Source organism: Lepisma saccharinum, chromosome 1 (genome assembly GCF_977018435.1).
Source record: "Lepisma saccharinum chromosome 1, izLepSacc3.1, whole genome shotgun sequence".
NCBI classification, from domain to species: Eukaryota; Metazoa; Arthropoda; class Insecta; order Zygentoma; family Lepismatidae; genus Lepisma; species Lepisma saccharinum.
The window spans coordinates 195,663,864-195,685,660 of record NC_139229.1 but is presented as its reverse complement, the minus strand read 5'-3'; the positions used below and the strand labels follow the sequence as shown (position 1 = coordinate 195,685,660).

Here is a 21,797-nt window from a genome sequence, read left to right as displayed (position 1 = left end):
TATTTTAAAGATTTTCATGTTGCCACTGTAGTCTATTTGTGATTTATGCATCAAATATCATTTCTTTTGATGTATGGCACTTTACTTCCTTGATGTGTCGATACCACAAACTTTACGTGTCATTTATATCATAATCTGTATATTTACTAAAAATTTCACCAAACCAATATGTCTAAAAATAGCCTGAGATTGAAATATACAATTCTCATGTTAAAAATAAGAGCACTAAATAACACACTAAAGCTCCAACGTTTTGTTCATTGCCACTGCACTGTCTAAGAAGGAAAAAGAGAATTAAAACCAAGTACATAGGTTCAAACATTATACATAAAACATACATCACTCTGCTAATCTTTTAGCCTGCTTCCTTGGTTGTACAGTTGGGAGCTGAGAAGACTGCGAGTGCGGGGTGAGGTTCTGGGTGAACAGGGAGGAAGTGTGGGGACGGGAGCTTGGACTTGGTGTTCAATTTTTCAGTGTTGACAGACATGCAGAAGTCCCTGTAGGAAAGGGTAAGAATCTGATAATGGAATCGGGACTTACAGTTCCAGCTGCAGTCTGACGTTCGGAAAAGTTCGGAACCATTCGTGAACCTCCACGGATAACGTCAGCCACGGAACATCTCAAAGACCAGCAACGGCATAGGAATTCACACTACTTCCGTGTTTTCGGAAATAAATTTGTTTTAAAAATCAAATGAATGTTCTGGCGTGTGTGTATAAGTAAATGCACATGTATAGAGCAGACTATATCTAGTAAACTGGGTCGCTGAAGGTTAACTATCAATAGAATTAACATGCAACGAAAAGCGGGAAAGCCGGCTCGGGGGTTGAGCAAAGGTTTATTCAGAATTGTTTATTTGAGGGATGTAAGTTTGTGTTTATGGGTGTCAAAAGGTATACTTAGAGCCAAAATGACCATAAATTTGTCCTTTTATAAAAATTGTGTGGGGTGTTAGGGCGTAGTTGGTGGATAAATCACTGGGGCCGAGACATTACAACTTCATGTTCCATAATCCGAAAGTTGCAGAAAAGCGATGCTACATACCAAAATGTAAATACAAACGAGAGAGAAAATGTACTACCCTGCATAAGTTAAAATTAATTGATCCATGTCCAGGAAAGAAGCATTATCAAGACGCTAGGAAATACACAAAAAGCACGCACACACCCTTACTTTCTTAGTCACGTTGGAAGCAGATTGCTTTGATTTGTGAAGTTTTACTCCATTATTAGTATTGATTTTACTTGTTACTATGTAGGCCCTCCCCGATGGCACGGTGGTAGCGTCGTTGCCTTGTAATCTAGGGGTACCCGGTGGAGGCACATAGTGGTTCGGATCCCACTATAAACTGTAGGTCCAGTCCCAATTAGCCTTACTGTGCACAAAGTGGACATAAAACACCAAAATCAAACTTGTTACTATGTAATATGTTCCATTTACTTGTAATGCGTTTTCGTACCATGCCTTTTTTATTTATGACGCTGCCACCCTGAAAGGAAGACTAGCTGGCTGCACACTGCGAAAACAGGCAGGTCAGTTTCGCATTCCTCAGCCTCGCAGTCTTCTCAGCTCCCAACTGTACTCCTCCTGTATCCTGTTGGTTTTAATGTGTGTTGTGGATTTTAGTTTTCCCCTGTTTTGAACAGGTAGAAGCACACACCATCCAGCAATGGGATTTCTTGGCAACTTTTTTGTTTTGTTTTTAGTAGTATAAAAACAAAATTAATGTACAGTGGAACCCCCATTTTATGTTCCCAGATTTTACATTTTCCAGCATTATACATCCAAACCCAATGGTACCAACATAGCAAAATTTTAATGAACTCTCCTCAATTTTACACTTTCCCGCATTTTAATTTTTTTTTCAGCCTGGTATCCTGAAAAATGTAAAATCGAGGTTTCACTATACATCATTTTATATTTTAAATGCATTTCTAAATTATGTAGTACATTTTTATACAACAAAAAAACTTGCTCAGTAAACAATGAAACTACAGATTTCCCTAATAATAAAATGGCACGTACCTGTTTATGACTCAACTTCTTAAATATTTTCCATAACTCAGCAATATCTGTAGCAAATGTGACATCCGTATCCAACACTATGACTTTCTGCAAGGTATCTGGAAGGACTTTTGGTAGTGTTAGTTTCATTAGTCCATAAACACCAGAGTAGTGTTTATTTGGAATCCATGAGACATCAGGAACCACATTGTCAGCAAGATAAAAGCTAACTTCAACTGTGATAATGGAAAAAGAAAGGGTTTTGTGACATTAGCATTCCCATACCAGTGTTGCATCATGAAATAACATGTAAGACCATGCACATCTTTCATAAAACAAAGACAACAGAAACATAAAACGAAAAGACCTAATAAATGATAGTGATAAAAAGAGAAAAAGCACATCAACAAATAATAACGTGAGTAAAAAATGTCAATTTTTTAGGTTTTTTCAACAACCGATGGAATATATTCTTATTCAATCTTTTGATCATTTTGCACCGTCCAGTGCACAAGTTAAGCATTATCAAATAATAAAATACTTTGTTCTCAACAAGACCAGATATGTAGCTAGATATAAGATGGACATTAGTAAAATATAAACAACTGATAATTGGATTCTACCCTGGGTTACGAAAATCAGATAATTATACTGGCCATAGGTCCACATACCAGAGCCTCATTGGCCTGCAAGACTGTAGGTACTGGGGTGTACTATGTGGGTGGAAGTGAGGTTGACTTTTTGGGTGCATTCTCGAGAGGGCATTTAGATTTTATGTATTACCATCATTGAAGAAAAGAAATGATGGCAACTACGGTTGCACGAACATAAGATGACTTTTGTATTGTTACGAAGAGGAATGTCTCACGGAGATATCTGTGTTATGTACACTTTTATTTACACCCCTCCCCTTCTCCGTATACACATCTTTCAATTACACATCCAGTAACAAATGCCCTAAGTTGCCTTTTGCCCCATTCCCGAGGAATGAACTTTTCCAGACTCGCTCTATGAGCGCACTATTTATCGTAGTGCTCACTCACTCTCGCAGTTTATCACTCAAGAGTCTCTATGCAGTCCTCTCAATAAGTGAGAGACAAGCTACGAGCGCACTATTTATCATAGCGCTAACCCACCCCCACAGTTTATCACGCAGAGGTCCCTACATACGGTGCTCACTCTTTATGAAACCATGTAACTCTCTATGTATCCATGTGGCCCTGTGTGTCTAATTGTGTAAAAAACTGTGTCAATACATCTGGCCCGGTGTCTGAGTGAGTGTAACGAGTCGGAACCCGATATTTATACCTCCGACAAACTTGCCACCCCCAACCACCAGGGCAAAGGCCCCATTGTTATCATTCAAACAGGAAAGCCACTGTGGGAAAACAAACCGTTGACTTCCCTGGCTACTGGGCAAAAAGCAACCTTGGCAAGAGCATTTTACAAACATACAAACTTTTATATATGAAGGGTAAGGGGAAAGAACAAGGAATGTCACAAAACCAGTTTTTGGACCCAGTACCTCGATCTCTTACATGCACATTTCTAATGTCATTCCAGTGGTTTTGTTACAGTTCTTTAGTACCAGTTCCAACCAACAGAATGAGCTGTAAACCTCAAAATCGAAAAAAAATTATGACATTTCTTGTTTTTTCCTCTTACCCTTCATATATTTTTCCACTTTCCAGCTGTGCACGTTAAAACCACACAGCAGTATATAATATGAGAATCAAATCTAATGCAACATCAACTGATGGGATTACTGAATAAATTGTCCTGTCCTTGCGATCTGCGAATGGTCCGGGGATTCGTGCATCCAGGTTACGTTGCCGCTAATAGGATAGGTGAACCTAACCTACTCACCAACTTTGGGCTTGATTGAATTTACAAATCTACCTGGCTATGTAACCTGGACGTACTTATCCCCGTGCAGCTCTACGCTGTCCTCCTATGACCATATACATGGAGGATGTCCCCAGCTGACCAGCATCCATCCCGAGGAATGATTGCTGGTTTATCATAGGGACTTTTAGCCTATTTAATCCGGAGCGAATAGCATGCTTCCCGGACTTATCCACCCAAATATGAATTAATAAACCAAGATGTTGGAACGACACATTTAATTTTCTTGGATTTCTCACATTTATATATATACAAGCACTGAACAAACTTATAGGTTTGTTTTTACATATATAACCAACAAATAGGTAACAAGAGCATGGTACTTACATAGACTGCTTCCACCTCATCACACATGGGCCTTTGGATAATTTGCACTCACCACTCCAACCTTGAATACGGGGGGGATTTCTGAGAATTTAGTAGAAATATGACCGGGTCTTAAGGCAGATGGTTATTTACTTGCAAATGCACAGTTCCAGGGAGATATATGACAAAGGATGTGCTGAATAAACGTGGATGCCTTTGGATGCCAATCCCCTTGGTTTTCTGAAGGCCCTTTGTCCTCACCATGTGGTTTGGAATTGTTCCGATTTTTCATGGATTCTGGTTCCATGCACTATAGGACACTTTAAACCCTGCAATTTGTCCATTTTGTACACTATTGGACTAGTTCTATGCACTTAGTAGGTATTCCACACTATTGGACACAATGGCTGCTCCATTGTTCCTCTCTCCAATGGCCTACTCTGGGTGCTGTGAGACCGATTGTCTTTTGTCAAAAACATCGATTTTTTGATGTTTTTGGGGTTTATTTGTGCTAATAATTGTGACTTGGGGTTATTTTCAGGGAAAGCAAGTTAATTTGTGCTTGCACAAATGTTATCCTGAAAATACATCTATTAATAAAAAATTTGCATGAAAAGCAACATGTGCTCATTGGATTATGCCTACACACAAAATGTTGTCATTTTGATAACCAATGAATTTTGGTCAGGGACTTATTATTTACTTAATATTTTGGTGTTTTATCATACTTTTACTACTTAGGCCTAATTCCTGCTAATCTTAATATATCTGGGAATGTCTACTCCTATTAATTTTACCTGGAGTGAATTAGCCTTGTCCTTTTGTTGGAGTGGAGTGGTGCCTGTATGTATTGGGGATGTATACCCAACCTTTGGTTGGTTATATCCTAGTGACCTATATAATGACAATTTTAAATTCTGCCATTAAGATACTGTGAGCCAATATCTTTACCATGTATACATACATCCAGATTCTAGCAAACAAAGGTTTTTTTAGAGATTAATGTGAAATACTGCAACACACACTGTATAACACCAGAAATGCCCAAGTTTTAGTCATGCTTGTGGTACCTTACATAACTGCAGTAAAAATCAATTCCTTAACTACATGTAGGGTGAAGGAGAAAAATCAATGACAACAATCATGGGTAATTAGCTGAGCAATACTTGTGCATCCCACTATACAAATATTGCTTCTCCAATTCCTCTTCCTCTTCTTTTGTTTTATTTTCTTAACATTGACCGCAAGATGTAATGAGATTGTGATTTTTATGCAAGAAGGTAACATCACAAGACTACAATATAATACTTCAGTTAACTGAAAAAACAAAACAAAAAAAAACAAAAAACTAAGTAGGTAGAACAACTTGATATAAAACTGCAGAGTAACTTACCTTGAGGAACACTCCATGTTGAGAACAATGTCTGTAAAATAACTTGTGCTATTGAATCTGATATGAGATGGAAATGAAGAGGATTTTTGCGATAAAACAATACTGACTTGATGAGAGTTGCCACAGACCGGCTTGAATTATATCCTGCACATACTATTGCAACATGGATCACTTCACATTTAGGAACTTCAGGCTCCTGAAACAAAGGAAACATTACAAGTTTAACAAGTTAATCAACATCAACAGACAAATGGCAACCCAAAATATGGGGCAATCACCAGAAGTCCTTAGTCATGAAACGACAACAGACTAATAAACTGCAACAAAAGTCTGAATGTATAGTTGGAATTTACCTTACTTAAATAAAAACATGTTTTGCTTGATTTATTCTTAATAGCAAGCAATAATTGTGAAAGATAGAGTCCTTGTCAGGATAGAAAGTGGTTGGGCCTTCTGCTCTACAATTGTAAGCCAAGCATGCTCTTGCCAAACCAATAGTCTTAGGGTTCTGTAGTCTGTTTTCCTTAGGCTTTGAGCACAGGCAAAGCGTTTGTTTACACATTATTCCCCTCTCCCTCAACTGGTGGTGGAGAAAGGACAAATAGGCTTCAACTGCTATTTGTTTATTTTTCATATGATTTTACAGCATATGGATCTGCATAGATGGATAAGGACAGTTGGTTACAGTTTTCAGGAGGTATGCAAGTGTGTAGGAAGCATGAGGCTCGTCAGTTGCAGAAAAGGTATGTGATTGTTCCCAGGGCCAGATTAACCTATGGGCAACTGGGGCAATTGCCCCGGGGCCCCCACCAAAAGGAAGATGTGAAGGGCCTCCACCAAAAAAATGAGACGAGTTACACATCGATCAGCTGACTATAGTTGTGCGTTATATAGAAGGGTTATCTCCAAAAGAAAGGTTTCTGACCTTTTTACCAAATTGTGGCCACACTGGGTCTGCTATTGCTAATGCGTTAATGGAGTTTCTAGACCATCATAAGATTGATATAGGTGACTGTCGTGGCCAATCGTACGATAATGCTGTGAATATGTGTGGAAAGTATAAAGGCATGCAAGCTCTCGTCAAGGAAAAAAAATAAACTAGCAGAGCTAGTACCATGTTGTGCCCACTCTTTGAATCTAATAGGGAAAGCAGCAGCTAATGCATGTCCTGCACCTGTTCATTTCTTCGATTTTATACAATGGCTTTATGTGTTCTTCACAGCATCACCTCACCGTTATCAAACATTGGTGGATAAGTTAAGACAAGCAGAAGGGAAATAATATGTTCCCAAGAGTTTAAGTGAAACTCGGTGAGCATGTAGAGCAGATGCCACAAAAGCCATAGTCCAAGGTTACGAAAAATTTAAGGAAGCTCTTGTTGAAATAGGCAATGGCAAAGAAGAGAAGGGTATTGTAAGAAGTGAAGCGAATTGGCTCTCACGGCAGATGTCGTCCCTGGAAATCACATTGTTAGCCGTCTTCTGGAATCACATTTTAGAGAGATTTGATGCTACGAGCAAAACACTCCAGGATCCAAGGTTAGTTCTTCAGTCTGCCATTGACATTTTGAGATCTTTAAAGAAGTTCGTAGAATCAAAAAGGAACTAGTTTTCTCAATATGAGGAGATAGCCAGAAGAAGAAGTGGCACAGAAGAGTACAATAAGGAACACTCACGTCAGTGGGTGAGAAACGTCCGACTGAATCCTCTTGACTATGAAAATGAACCTCATTTCCACCTCTCGCCTAGTGAACATTCCAGAGTGGAAAGCTTTCTACCAGTGATTGATCAAATCACCTCATCACTCGCAGACAGGATTTTTCCCTATGAAACTGTCACAAAGAGGTTCGGTATTCTAAATGAACTTGCAGTGGCAACTCCATCCCAAATTACATCTGCAGCTCGCGAGCATCTACGAGGAGGATCTGGAATCCTCGCTAGAAAATGAGCTGATACAGTTTGCACACCTAGTAAGCAGTAGCAATGTCAAACATCAGGAAGACATCCCAATGGAACTGTCTATGTATAATATTGTATGTAAGATCCCGTTCTGCAGTACATTTCCCAATGTCGAAATTCTCTTTAGAATGTATTTGTTCTTAATGGTAACAAACTGCAGCGGAGAAAGATCTTTCTCGAAAATGAAATTAGTGAAAAACAGGCTTCGTGCTGCCATGGGACAGGATCACTTATCCAATCTTTTTTTATTAAGCACTGAACATGAACTTCTTCGTGAATTGGACTTTGATGATATAGTAGATGAATTTTCGGCGAAAAAGGCAAGAAAAGTGTGTCTACTATAAGTGTTAAGCCTTTGGGAATTTTCTTGAAGAAAGTGTAGTTACTACAATTTCCACAATGAACCTGTCGGTAATTGTCCAGTAGATGGACCGTGCATATGTAGTGACATGTTTACTCTTAATTGTAAATAATATCATTTATAATAAATTATGTACGTAAGTACAGTCTACTGCTCAGTTCTCTGTTTCCATCTGAACCCCCTTAGTATTTACTATATATTGTAGTTACGGTGTTCACTCTTCATAATATACTGTAGACATTTAGATGCAGAATTTTACTGCTGCTATAGCACTATAAGTTTCGTCCTGTAACTTTATTTTACTGCGCTATTCTCCCTGCAAACCTATCTGCAATATGTTCGATTGTGAATGAATACTGATTCTAAAATCAGGTCTACCATTTCAACTGCTGAAAATTGGTGGTTAACATATTGAGTTCATAAAGCTCCTAGTATGTATGTATATATATATATATAAAAAAAGGGTGGGGGGGGCACAAAACATTTTGCCCAGGGGTCTCCACAAACCTTGATACGGCCTGGATTGTTCTAATACGTACAGAAATGTACACCCAGACATAGAAATTCAATAGTCATTATAAAAGTTATAATGGGGGTAATCTTGCATTTTAGTAATAATTCCAATTAGACTCCTTGCATCAAGAGACCGTAAAATATTGATTCACTCTAATAAGTTCATGGTTCATCTTTTCACGCAGTTTTTGTTTGCGATTGATTTCACCACCTGTTTGGTAGCTTAGTCAGGCATGACATGCAGTACATGTAGAAAAATGAACCGTGAACTTTCTAGAGTGAATTTACCTTCTCTCCACATAACCGCCAAATGGATTTCTTTAGATACAATGAAAAATTTTGATCTATATATAATATACATTTTAAATTTCTTAAATACACAAAGTAAGAGACAAATAAGATAATCAAACCTTATTTATACATCGTATGGAATGCTCTTCAACACTGTTGTATGCATCAGTTTCCGTGCCATTACGTCGACTGCTGGTCATTACAGACATCAATTGACTTTGTGAAATACTTAGCTGCCTCCGAAGAAGTTGGTTTTGTTCCTCCATCTCCCTAATCCGTTCAGCCAATTTTGCTTCACGATGGGTGAAACCCAGAATATTGTTTGGATCCACTGAGGAAAAAATAGGAGAATAAAGCAAATCAAGACTGTCTGCATGCTTCTATATCTTACACTGTATATAGGACTATTATAATGTTACACATAATCTGCAATCACAAAATGCAGAAATAGATGACGACTCCAAGAAAGAATAAATAAATATCAAATTACAGACCAAGATGCAAAACTGACATCACTAACAATTTTTTCCACCCCTGGAAAAGCAGTGATATGTTTTCATTATGAACTTGCACACTTAGCCCAACCTAAATCAAGTCAAGTGGCTTTCTGAAGCAGTAATGATATTGAACTTGTAGTTGTGGTGGATTGATTTAAATCAGGTTGGTGTAAATTGCAATTTTGATTTAAATCACTTTAAAGAAAAAATTATATAATAATGTAGTGAGGATTTTGTATATATCAGAATCACTTTGCGTGAAAGTACATTAAACTCATAATCATTTAATGGTGTTTATTGGGCTCTTAAGAAAGGAAAAGTAAGGAAACAAAATATATGTATTGATAGAATGAAAATTCAATAATTTTGTAGGCAAAAATAGCAAACATTTTGTGTAGAATAATATACTAAATACTAATCATGTTAAACGGTAAATAGTGTCATTACCATAAAACTATAAATAAACATGGCATCGAATATTTTGCAAACTATCATTTAAAAAAATACCAAACTTCAGCTACAACGACTATAAAGAATATTTTAAGTTACAATTATATTGTACATAAAGAATGTTTTATTTTCACTGGAGAAAAGTTACTGATATTATTATAGTTTCATTAACACACTCAACAAACATTTCCATAGTAGGTTCATATATGAAGGATCAGAAACAGAAAAATGTATATTTACATATAATTTTTAAATTGCTTTAATCAAACTGTTCAAATATTTTACATGACCGTTTACCAGAAAAATACTTTATATGAAAAAAAAACATATTATATGTAAGGTGCCAAAAAACATGCAAGCAATTTTAAGCACGTTTTTTCAAAAAAATGATTTAACTTAAATAAAAAAATCATCAAAAATTATTTTTAAATAAAAGTCATGATTTTTATTTACCCTGATCATAATTTATTTTATTTTATTATTCACTGTGTGTATGTGTAGCTGCTAATTCAACTTTTAATGGACTGCGTGAAAAGTACATTAACAATTCAAAAAGACAAAAGAGAAATGTTTTTGCTGATTTTTTCACACCAAAATGTCTTATTTGTACACACAGGTATTCCATTAGTACTTTCAAATGTCTTCCACAAGAGTGTTTAATCAGTTGGTGAATTCCAACAATAGGAATGATTTGAACCTAGGACCTCTGACTTCATATCACTTTATGCTAAGCAAGTTGTCAAAAAGGCTGAACTTGGAGCTTGAATGGCAGAGTAGATGACAAAACATAAATAACTTAACACAAATGAGAGTTAATAATTATTTTTTGGACTGAGGACATTTGAGGAGGGAAGATACGAGACATGGTGAAGCCTGTTAACCCCCAAATTTTTTGTTGCCTCTGTGCAATTCCTCCTAATAATAAAGAAATTATACTTTCCAATAAAAAATGATGCTCTACATTGACATAATTAAAATCTTATAACACCTGAAAATTATTTTCAAGCAGCACTTCTTTTCCAAACATCATATTTAAAGTACTGAAACATGGTGGAAAATGCAACCAACCATTCATTCATATTATGTAGGAGAAGAAAAAAAGTGACTACCTTCACAAACTGGTGAAATTGGCTTTTGTGCTACATTCGACAGGCTTGATGGTGGATTTGTCTCTGCATGGGAACTTTATTTTACAAAGCACACATTCCCTCCTGCAAGATTTGTTTCTTTTTTCGCTGTTTTAGATTGAGCAACAAGGTCTCTCCCTACAAAGCAATCAGCTCTATAGCAACAACACTCATCTTTATTTTTCCATGTTATCCTTTATGTTGAGTGTTTAGTGATTAAATTTACAAAATACTGACAATGCATGAAATAAGCTGTTGAAAAATAGTTCAATCTGCTAGTCTCAGAACATGGTGATCAAAGTCATGTCCTCAAGCAAAAAAGACAATCTGAAACATGACAACAAAGTACTAAAAGTAAAGTAATTTGTTCAGCACTAATTGCTTCACTTGCAAACTTACCATTGTGGCCCAACAGTGTGTAATAGAGCAATAGAGATGTAACTACCCCTCCAAGCAGAAAACTGCTCAACCAATGTCGAACCACAGCACACAGTATTCCATTTCGTACTCTACGACGAAAAATTGTGACAGTTAGATAAACAAACTGTCACGTTGTCAGCCACCATGAAAAGAAGAACACTGTAAAGAGAGGGGAAGTCATGAAAAGGCTGCTAAAGCTTTTCTTTTGTATTAACCTTTTCACTGCTACAGACTTTCTCAATTGTAATACCATGCTGTGCTAACTACTTTTTACATTTCAACAGTCTAATTTGTACCATTCTTCCCTTTCAATTTTAACGATTTTAGAGTGTTTCAACAAACAAAAACTGCTAAAAAGTTGTACATATTACTATTTATCACCAAAAAAATTACACACATAATACACATAAGTAACGTGTATATATTTTTGTAAGAACTTTTTTTGTATATGAAATCACTGTATTATTATAAATGTATGTACAAGAAACTGTATCATAAAAGGGAGCACTGCTAAAATTTGTTGGGAAACAAATTAACATTTATCTATCTAATATACACATAACAATACACACATAATGTTAGTAGTTTTTCAAATTGTGGTATTTTTCAAAGCACGGTACTACACAAAGTGCGCCATAACATTTTTGGCACATATAACGAGACACTTTTCTCTTCTTGGGTTCTATAGTCAAATTGGCACACACATGACATTTTCTGGTAGGTTCTTTCTTCTTTTCTGTAGCTGGAACTACTGTCAAAAAATGTCTTTCAGTAAGGCGAAGTGGGGAATCATCAGAAAGCCTGCCGTGAACCCGTTTTTCCTTTTCATGATGGAATACTTCCAACATTTCCTTCTAACTCATCACTTTCGTCATTTGTAATAAATTCCGCAATTTCAGCATCGGTAAGAGCAATCGTACTTGCGCGACTAGAAGCCATTGCAAACAATAATAATAATGCGCAAAGTATACAAAAAAACAACCGTTCTCACTATAGATGGCGGAAGTTATTAACCAAAAGTTTCACAAACTCGCATGGCAATTCCACAACTCAGAAAACATAGGCTAATCTTTAGGACCAGTATACTCGCTTAGAGGTTTCAGTATACATGAACATAGTTGCTTTGTACCTCCCAAGATGGCAGTATCTATCAGTGATCAACAAATTTGAACCTGCATTGTGTTGATGCCAATCTAAAAATAGCGAACTAGTTGGGCGAGTATACTCGTCCGTAGCATAGGAGTGTATTATTCCTTGGACGAGTATACTCGCCGGTAGCAGTGACAGGGTTAAATACAGATACACATTACCAGTGGTGTAGCATGGACATTTCGGGTGGGAACGCCAAGTCCGAAGGAAGAGTCGACCCTTTCTTGATTAATAATTTACTTATGGTATTAGTCGCCACAGGTATTATTTGCCTGAAGTAAGCTGGGTTTTCAATAAAACATCATCATTGCATGTTTTAGCTAGAAAATTAGATGCCTCACTATGCCACAGATGTTTTGAACTCTGGTGTTCTATACCTTTTTTTATATCTTTCTGCATGACGCAAGTCATTAAAAACCTACCTGAATCACAAGCGCCTCTGCACAACAGTAGACGTCATTGTTGTGGGCGATCCAACTACTGATTGATTTGGTTTATTTTACTTCGCTTTTCTACCACTTTTGGTTAATTGCGAATATGAATATGAGTGATGATATTGATGAAGGGACACTGACAAAGAACACCCGTGCTCACGCCGGGATTCGAACCAGGGACCTCTGTCGTCTTGGCGCACTGTGAAAAGCAGAGTGGATGATCCAAATATCGTACACTCTACTGACGTAACAGTGCCGATTAGTAATTCAGATCAGTGTTTATTACATCTTGAGAATGCTGATAAACATTTTAAAATAATTTTCTCCAGAGACCATTCGATGTTAAGAGTTTTCAAATGAATGCTAAACATTTCCATTCACACAATATTAAGTAGTTAGATAATAACAAAAAAATACAATAAGAAAATAATAGTTTTGCGGGTTAAGTGGTAGAGCAGCCACAGGCTGAATTTCTATCACGAGGACTTCACCAACTTATTTGACAAAAACTGTGTTGATCTTTTAGTTTCTAATACACATCGCTGTTCGTGCGATAAATTATACAATGCAGTGGCCATTAAGAAGCAGTATATTTGAGATTGGTAAAGTTACGTCAGTCAATATTGCGTATTGTAGCATCACACAGCACGAGTTGCATGAGCGCGAAGAGCGAAGAACCAGGTAGGAATTCTGCCGCTGTTGTCTGCTTCAGAAGGCAGGAAGGGTCACATGAACCAATCACGGTAGACCTCTCGGACGCCAGCGTAAGAGAGCCCATTTACGAGCGTGCTGTAGAAATGGAAGCTTTCCCTCCATAAAGGCAGCAAGGAATATAGGAGTCCTGTACACCGAACCTGCTCGGCGTCCGGCCGGGAAAGGCATTGAAAAGAGATGCTAGAACGAGTGTTGAGAGTGGAGCGTTGCAAGCGGATCGCGAAAAATAGCCATTATAATGCCATGAAGGTCAAACATATATGAAATTAGTCACGTTTTACTTTATAATCACAGCATTTAAGCATTTTTGAAATTTTAAATCTGGGAACGCCGGGCATACGGGCGTACTATAACGCTACGCCACTGCACATTACAATACTAAACTATTACAAATTTTAACTTTGCTTTGTACCTGAATTGGTTTTACTTGTAATTTTCAGTCCCATATTGCAATTAACGCACATTACTGTGACTGAAATGAAATTAGGCCATATGTGTGAAATAAAGGGTGGATCACAAGGTGAGCTGACACTACATTAGTATTTATGATTTTGTAATTGTGATCTAGGACCCAGGACTTCATGTTATAACATATTTTTTATTTGGCATCAGATCGAATACTGGGGTAAGATCTTTACATTTCTGATGAAAATCGGCTGAAATAGACAAACATGATAAGGCATATTTTGACCTAGTTTACAAATTTCACGTTTTTACAACATATTTATTCAATTTTCTCGTAATAAGACATATTTCTGCATAATTTCGTAATTGACTTGCATATAATCTGTTATTTTATAATTTATTCTTCGTACCTTTAGAGCAATGGATAGTTTATATTATCGATGGCAGGATAAGGAAATTATGGACGAAGAAATTGAAAGCAGATGTCGTATTTTCTTACTAACTTCTACAGAACAATAATACTCCCGCTTTGTTTAGTGACCTGCTAATTATGCTTTAGTTTCCACAATAGTAATAGTAAATGACATACTAATAGTAACTGAAACTTAGGATAATTGTAGTGAACCTCACTATATTTTCAGTATTTTTCCACCACTACATTCTTAGGTTAAAGGAATTCTGTCTTCATTTAATACCCCCCCAGTCAATCTTTCCTGGAATATACTGACATCCTGCATAATGATAAATTTGAAAGTACTGTTGTGAATATTTTTGGCTTTACTGGGAATATTTCTGCATTCTTCTGACATATTTTTAATTTTTCATGACAAATTTTCCCATTTTTATGACATAATTACATACATATTTTACAGTTTTATAGAGCATATAGTGCCGGGCCTTAGTGATCAGTTTGGTGACCAAATCTTCAACTTTGATGATTGGGTTTAATACAATCGAAATAGTAGGCATTAGTTAACTAATAGTATTAGTTGATAATTAACCACTTGCAGACAGAACCTCATGCACGTGAATAGCCTCTTCTGCCAGAAAATTTTCATGGCAAAGCTTTTCAAACCTGGTGGTGAAACTGCTGAATCCAGGATTGTTGTTCAAGATGGTTCTGAATTTCTCTCTAACCAAATCTGCTGTTTGCCCCCTCACTATTGACAATTTTGTTTTTACGTCTTCTATAATTTGAAGTGAGTCATGCACACTTACACCATTTCTCTCCAATTGCTCAATGCATGACATGAGGAACGCGAAATTTGCAGAAATGTAAGCAATATCGTCTTTCAGTTCTGTATTTTGAAGTAATTGCTGAACAACACTAACAGATGCGGCACCTTCACTTTCAAAACCAGTAACTACTTCGGAAAGAATGTTAAGATTGGTGCAGTAATATTGAACTGCTGAGAGGCATGTTCCCCACCACGTCACCACCAGCTGGGATGGCGAAGAAATATCTGGTGCAGCTTCCTTTAGCGCTTGGCATCGTGATGGGCACTTCAAGAAGATTTTTTTCATGTTTGACACAAATCGATTACGTTGGGATAGCTTGATCAAATTTCTTCGCATAGTCTATGAAGTGTGTGCCAGGCAGGTTATGTGGACCATTTTCGGATATAGAACCCGTAAGGCTTTTCCTGCGTTCAACATATACCTAGCTGCATCGGTTACAAGTAACACAATCCTATTGTGTGGAATACCTTCAGGAAATAGTATCTGCATTGAGTTTTCAACGAAACTAGCGATTGTTGAATGGTTTACCTTCTCCAGCTGATCAACATGTACAAGGAATATTTCTCCTGCCTGTTCCGTTTCTAAAACACCCACCACAAGATTTGCCATGTAACGCCCGCAACAGTCTGTCGTTTCGTCCACTGACAGCCACAAGTTTTTGTTTTTCACTTTGTCCAGGATGACACGTATAGTGTCACTGTATATATTTTCCATGTAGGCCTTCCTTAGTGTGGATTCGTGAGGAATTTCCCTGTCGCAATACTTCTGAAGAAACTTACGAAGTGTTGGTTTTTCCAACTGCCACAGAGGAATACCAGATGCGATGAATGTTTTTCACAGTTCCTGGGTGAAAGAAGACTGCCGACTGCCCTGCACTGACTGAGCTAAGTTCGTTTTCTTCCTTTGCAAGTTTCTTACATGCTTCGCCGTGTCTAGATGCTTCAACATATCCAACAGAAATATCACATAGCTTGCAAAACAAAATCTTGTCATCTGTCGAGAAAACATTACTACCAAATTCTTTAACATAACCTCTCAATTGGACTGAATCTGATTCCTTTACAGGAGGCATCGTTCTGATACTATTGTGCCTCTCAATTGACCACTGATTCGAGATTGCCTCATCAAACCATATTCACTTGGCATGAAAGTTGGCCGCTGTGTTAACCAACACTCGTTCGAAGCATTGTTCTTACTTCTTATCGACAAAGACAAACGTCCAGGTTCATTTCTTGACTTCGGCCTCTTTTTCGCATTATTGGTAAATTCAAAGTCTGCCGACTTGAGCGCGTAACTGTCAGTTTTTTTAATTGATGTAAAATGGAAAAAAGAAAGTCATACAACATTTCAAATTTGTTTCGTTTCTCGCTGGCGATTCTCGTGAATGCGTACAACAATGAAGGGCAAAGTTCATTCACATCATGCAAACTCAGACAATAACGCAGATGCATGGATGCCCGGAGGGGTACAAGGGGTCGCTTTCCCTCCTCCAGGAAAAAATCCTGCGGGCGTGCCTGCACAGAGGTGTCACAGATGTTTTCAGTTTCGACTCTCAAAATAAGTGGATAATAAAGATCCGGATACATGTTAAATAATTACTTGTATGTAGGAATATTAGGAATTATAGATAGCTAAATATGTCATCTTGCCTGAAAAGGGAATAAATATGTTGTAAAAACAAAAAAAAATGTCAAATATGTCAAATTATGTCCTATCAAATTTGCTAATTTCAGTTTATTATCACCAGATACGTCGAGATCTCACTCCGGAATTCGATCCCATGAAAAAATTTTGAAAAATATGTTATAACATAAAGCCCCGGGCCCTAATCATCAGGTAATTCAAAGTCATCATTGTTTTCACAAAGTTTCTTGATGTTTTTTGTTATAAATCTAAACCCAAGAACAGGTTTGTCAGCTCACACCATTGAAGAGAAACATTTGATTAAAAAGAAAAGGGTTTTAAAAAGATTGACGGGAAACATAGCTAGTTGAATGTCTGGGAAGCTTCGTTCATTGCACAACAACACTGGAATAAATTAAATATGAAAATGGTAACATAGATCCAGTATGGAGTTTTCTTTTTCACAAATGGAGTAAGCCACCATCTTTAAAATTTAATGTAACAGAAAACATCAAGAAACTTTGTGAAAACAATGATGCCTTTGAATTACCTGATGATATTTGGGATTCATAATTTTAAATAAGAAATAATGTGAATATTTTTTTTTATCTGAAATAAAAATAAAACAGACTGCTTCATTTCACAGTTAGGTTGCTATATTACAACAATGTAACATTGACAACATCCATTATATAATGGATTCTTTTTGTTTAAAAATTGCTAACCATTGTTATAATTGTATCTTTAGTCAAAATGAAAATAAATGTCTGATGAAGGGAGCGTGTGTTCTCCTGAAACGTCACAACAAAAAACTGTTTTCTTATGTTTGTAATAACCGTAAACTACAAGAAAATAATTCTACAATGCAAGCAATGCGTACATACAAGAAAAACTATTTTTTAGTCACTTTCAGTTGGGCACATATTAATAGTACGGGGGCATTCATTGATATTTTAGGACACTTGATCACAATTCTGTGGTTGAAATTTGTCGCTCAAGTGCTACGAAACTGACATTTTTTTAAGATGCCTGGTGAAAATTATCATTAAACCCTTCTAACGATGCACGGGTAGCCCCACAAACCATTTATGGATAGCCCCACAAACCATACAGGGCAAGGTAAGGTAAGGCAAACATAGTTAAAATTTGGGGTCGTAGTACCTAATATCAGGAATATATATTTCGTTCTTTAAGTATTTGAAACGCAAAATCTTGCGATAAATAATGAGCAATTGTGAATTGTCGGTTGCGATCACGGACCCCCCCTTATTTTGCAAGTTCCACACGTGAGCGGCAAATTTTAACTGCAGATTCGTGATTAGGAGTCCTAAATTATTGAGTATGCGAAATATGAACGAAATCGAGGAATTGTCCGGTATTGTAAAATCGCTACTAGAATTCGATCCATGAAGAAAATACAGTAACACTTCCGTATAGTGGAGACGGATTCCTTACTTTTTACAGAAGAAAGTACTTACGGAAAGCATTTTCTGTAGCATTGTTGAGGTTCAGGAATGTAGTTTTTATCCTTTTCAACGCCAATTCATGCTTTCTCCTGGGAAAATATCTCTCAGACACGGAATTGCTGTTGCTGCCATTTGCTTTCTGCACGATGTTCCGTGTTTTAGATGACGTAACCCCTAATAACCACGCCATGTTTTCGCAAGAAGATGACGTGTCTAGGATGCATCCTGAAGTTTGTTTTTTTCAACTATGTTTGCCTAACCTACCTGAACATAACCTTACAGGAAATGGGCTAACGCCAATGGTTTGTGGGGCTAACAAGGTATTAGCATTATTTACAATCCGGCTACGAAATTAGGTATTTTTCGGTGAATAAGGTTGAAACACTGCATTCACACTCGAAATCGATAAAACACTGCCACAACGCGCAATGAACCCGTACGCTATCGCCTTTTTGCGTGTTAGAGAACCAAAAAAAGGCAGAACAGTAAGTACTCGTAAATTTAAGAAATAGACATTATTCCCGTTAGAAATTCATTATTACACCTAAAGAAATGTTCTGCAATGCAGAATTGTACGTTAGCAATGTAAAAAAGTGTGAAATAAATGATTTCTAGGTGTCTCCACTATACGGAAGTAGTAACAAAAATAAATATCATGATTATAGAATTACAGATACGGAAACTGGGCTTTGCAAAAAGCTAGAATTACTGGCTCGGGTACCCTTTTCTACACCCTCGATTTTTCGCACATTTCAAATATTCTCGTTACAAAAATTAGTTCTTCATAAGAAACGATGTTTCTAAATAGCGCGGAAAGTAATTTTTTTAGATCTACTTGCTAGGAAACTTACGTTTTTCAATATTTAGATTCCTTATGTAACGTCGAAACGGTTTTGCAGGGATTTGATCATGGCGCATCTTGGATTCATGTCACAGGCGCACGTCTGAACATTTTCTTTTTCTTCTTATCTTTGACTTGTGCAATGGGATAATTTGCAATTTTTTCTTGTTATGAATGACTTGTGCAATGGGATAATTTGCGATTTCAATATATTATTTATGTAATTTATTGGCGGATTGGATATTTGAGACATTGCAATTGTTTTGTGCGACTTTAGACATTGGAATTTATTTGTCTTACATTGAATTAAGACAAAAGGACTAAATATGAGATTGACACACGTTCAACGGATGAAGGACATAGAGGACTTTGTTCGACGAGACATACGGGACATTGTAATTGACTTACAGGGAACCTAGCCCCACAAACCATTGGCGCTAGGCCCACGAACCATTGGCGCTAGCCCCACGAACCATTGGCGCTAGCCCCACGAACCATTGACGCTAGCCCCACGAACCATTGGCGCTAGCGCCACGAACCATTGGCGCTAGCCTCACGAACCATTGGCGCTATCCCCACGAACCATTGATGCTAGCCCCACGAACCATTGGCGCTAGCCCCACGAACCATTGACGCTAGCCCCACGAACCATTGGCGCTAGCCCCACGAACCATTGGCGCTAGGCCCACGAACCATTGGCGCGTGGATAGGTTAGTTCAGTTAGGTAGAGATCGATAGTTAAAATTTGGTGTCGTGTTAGTATCACGATCTAGAATTTGGAAATAATTGCGAACCATTTCAAACGACAAAATTTCAACTTTAAACGGCTGTACAGTCGTAAATACTTCTTTCCGCGCTCCAATTTTTTTTTATTCACAAATAGGATCAAATAATGTTCATAATGAAAAAGAAAAAAATTCAAAATTCGAGGGTGTAGAATAGGGTACCCGACCCGAATTACTGACAGCACGAACGGACAGAATCGTGATCCAGCGCTGTAAATCGTGTTCTCGGACGACTTGTGTTCCAATTAGGAACGACAAGACGCTGAAAAACGGAAGTTGTGTGCTGCAAAGCGATATTCTGTCCAACACGATTTGTGTAACTGTGCAATAGCGCGTCGGAAATAGATTTTCGTATAAAACCACATGCATTCGCATTAAAATGAATCAAAATTACATTCCCGAACATCAACAACGCTACAGAAAATGATTTGCGTAAGTACTTTCTCCTGTAAATTTGAAGAAATCTGTCTCAGGTATAGTAAAGTGTTACCCTTTCCTAACAAATTCAATTATTTTACCTAAATAAGTGTTCCGGAATGCAGAATGGTATGTTAGCAATGTAAAAAAGTGCGAAAGAAATGATTCCCAGGTGTCTCAGGTATAGTAAAGTAGTACCATTATTATTATTAAATTAGATCCTGCCCAAAAGGCGTCACATTTTTATATCCATGCAGAAATTGTTTATATTCTTGTGTGTAAGTTTTTCTTAGAAAAACGTAAAAAAATATTAGATTGTGGGCTTGTGGCATCAATAAATGGTCATCGTCTTTTGTCTCTTCCTGGTGCAATACCAAACAATATTTTGCATCACATTAATTTTATAAAACAGCTATTAACATTACATATAAAGAAAAAGCTATATCTTACATTTAGGTTTTGATGAGACCAGTCAAATTTGTAAAACACAATATTATACAATAAATTTTGCCGTAGCTGGAGTTGTTTTACAGAGAAATGTTTACATCGCTTCTTCTTCTTCTTTTTTTGACAATTCCACCTCGCCAACACAATCGAAACAAATCGCGTTCTTCTCGGACGACTACTTGCGACCGATGCGACGGTGAAAATTCACCATTTCACGACTTGTCAGAAATTTTCGGGACGGAAAATGTTCCAAATTTTCGGACACTTTGAAAATCTCGAAAATTAAATTCGAAGATGACATCGTGGTGTGTAGAAACACACCTTCTTTAGCAGTGGCGTGTCCAAGAAGGTGTCGGAGAGTCATAGCTCATTGCCATTAACCCGAATTTGTGAAAAAAAGGAACGTCAAGGAAAAGGTGGTAAACTAAACATAGATGTCGTTAGAAATTTAAAATTTTTGTAGGGGGTTAAGGAGGCCATAAAACTTGAATAGTTAACAATAATTATTATTATCACCAGGGTTATAATATGCAATGATAACTATCTATTATTAACCATTAAAAATGAACCAATTTTATTTCTTACTTATTTTATTTCAAACTTATTATTAATAATATATCCTTGGGGAGACAAGTGTACTGAAATCATTCTATGCTGAAATGCATAGTTTTTCTATTTTGATATTAAATTAATAAATTGTTTTACACATTTTTTTAAGGAAAAACTTTGAAAGTTAGGGGGAAATTTTACTCATAAGACTTTTAGTTTGTTTATTCTGTTTATTACTAACTAACAAGACTTTATGTTATTATCAAATTGGGAACGATGCCAGGGGGCGTCGAGTAGACTGTCCGGAACATCCGTTTCTACTCGCCCCGTTCCGACCCCGATGGTTGCAAAATGTACGTCCTTACTGTCATATCCTGCCTTTAACGAAAATCTTTGACAGACCACTGCGCTTCAGGAATTATAATTATCCACAATTTACGTGAGTCATGTACTCATGTGTCTGACGTTCGTCTGCTATTGGACCCTGATATGAGGCAATG

At 37.0% G+C, this 21,797-nt stretch overlaps 1 protein-coding gene across 2 annotated transcripts in view; it reads right to left on the bottom strand.

Annotated features, from left to right (window-relative positions):
• LOC145978061 (xylosyl- and glucuronyltransferase LARGE1-like) overlaps positions 1-20,891 on the bottom strand; it is a 70,417-nt gene extending 49,526 nt beyond the window's left edge. The window contains exons 1-5 of one of the 2 annotated variants that reach the window (XM_083110476.1): positions 20,752-20,891; positions 11,208-11,387; positions 8,854-9,065; positions 5,612-5,807; positions 2,029-2,243 (exon numbers count right to left, since the gene is read on the bottom strand). In XM_083110476.1, coding sequence (XP_082966602.1) covers positions 2,029-2,243; positions 5,612-5,807; positions 8,854-9,000 — 558 coding nt within the window. In that variant the 5' untranslated portion in view covers positions 9,001-9,065; positions 11,208-11,387; positions 20,752-20,891. Of the gene's footprint in view, positions 1-2,028; positions 2,244-5,611; positions 5,808-8,853; positions 9,066-11,207; positions 11,388-20,751 lie in introns of those variants that run through there. The other variant, XM_083110483.1, reaches the window with a different exon arrangement.
• Positions 20,892-21,797: the final 906 nt, after the last annotated feature.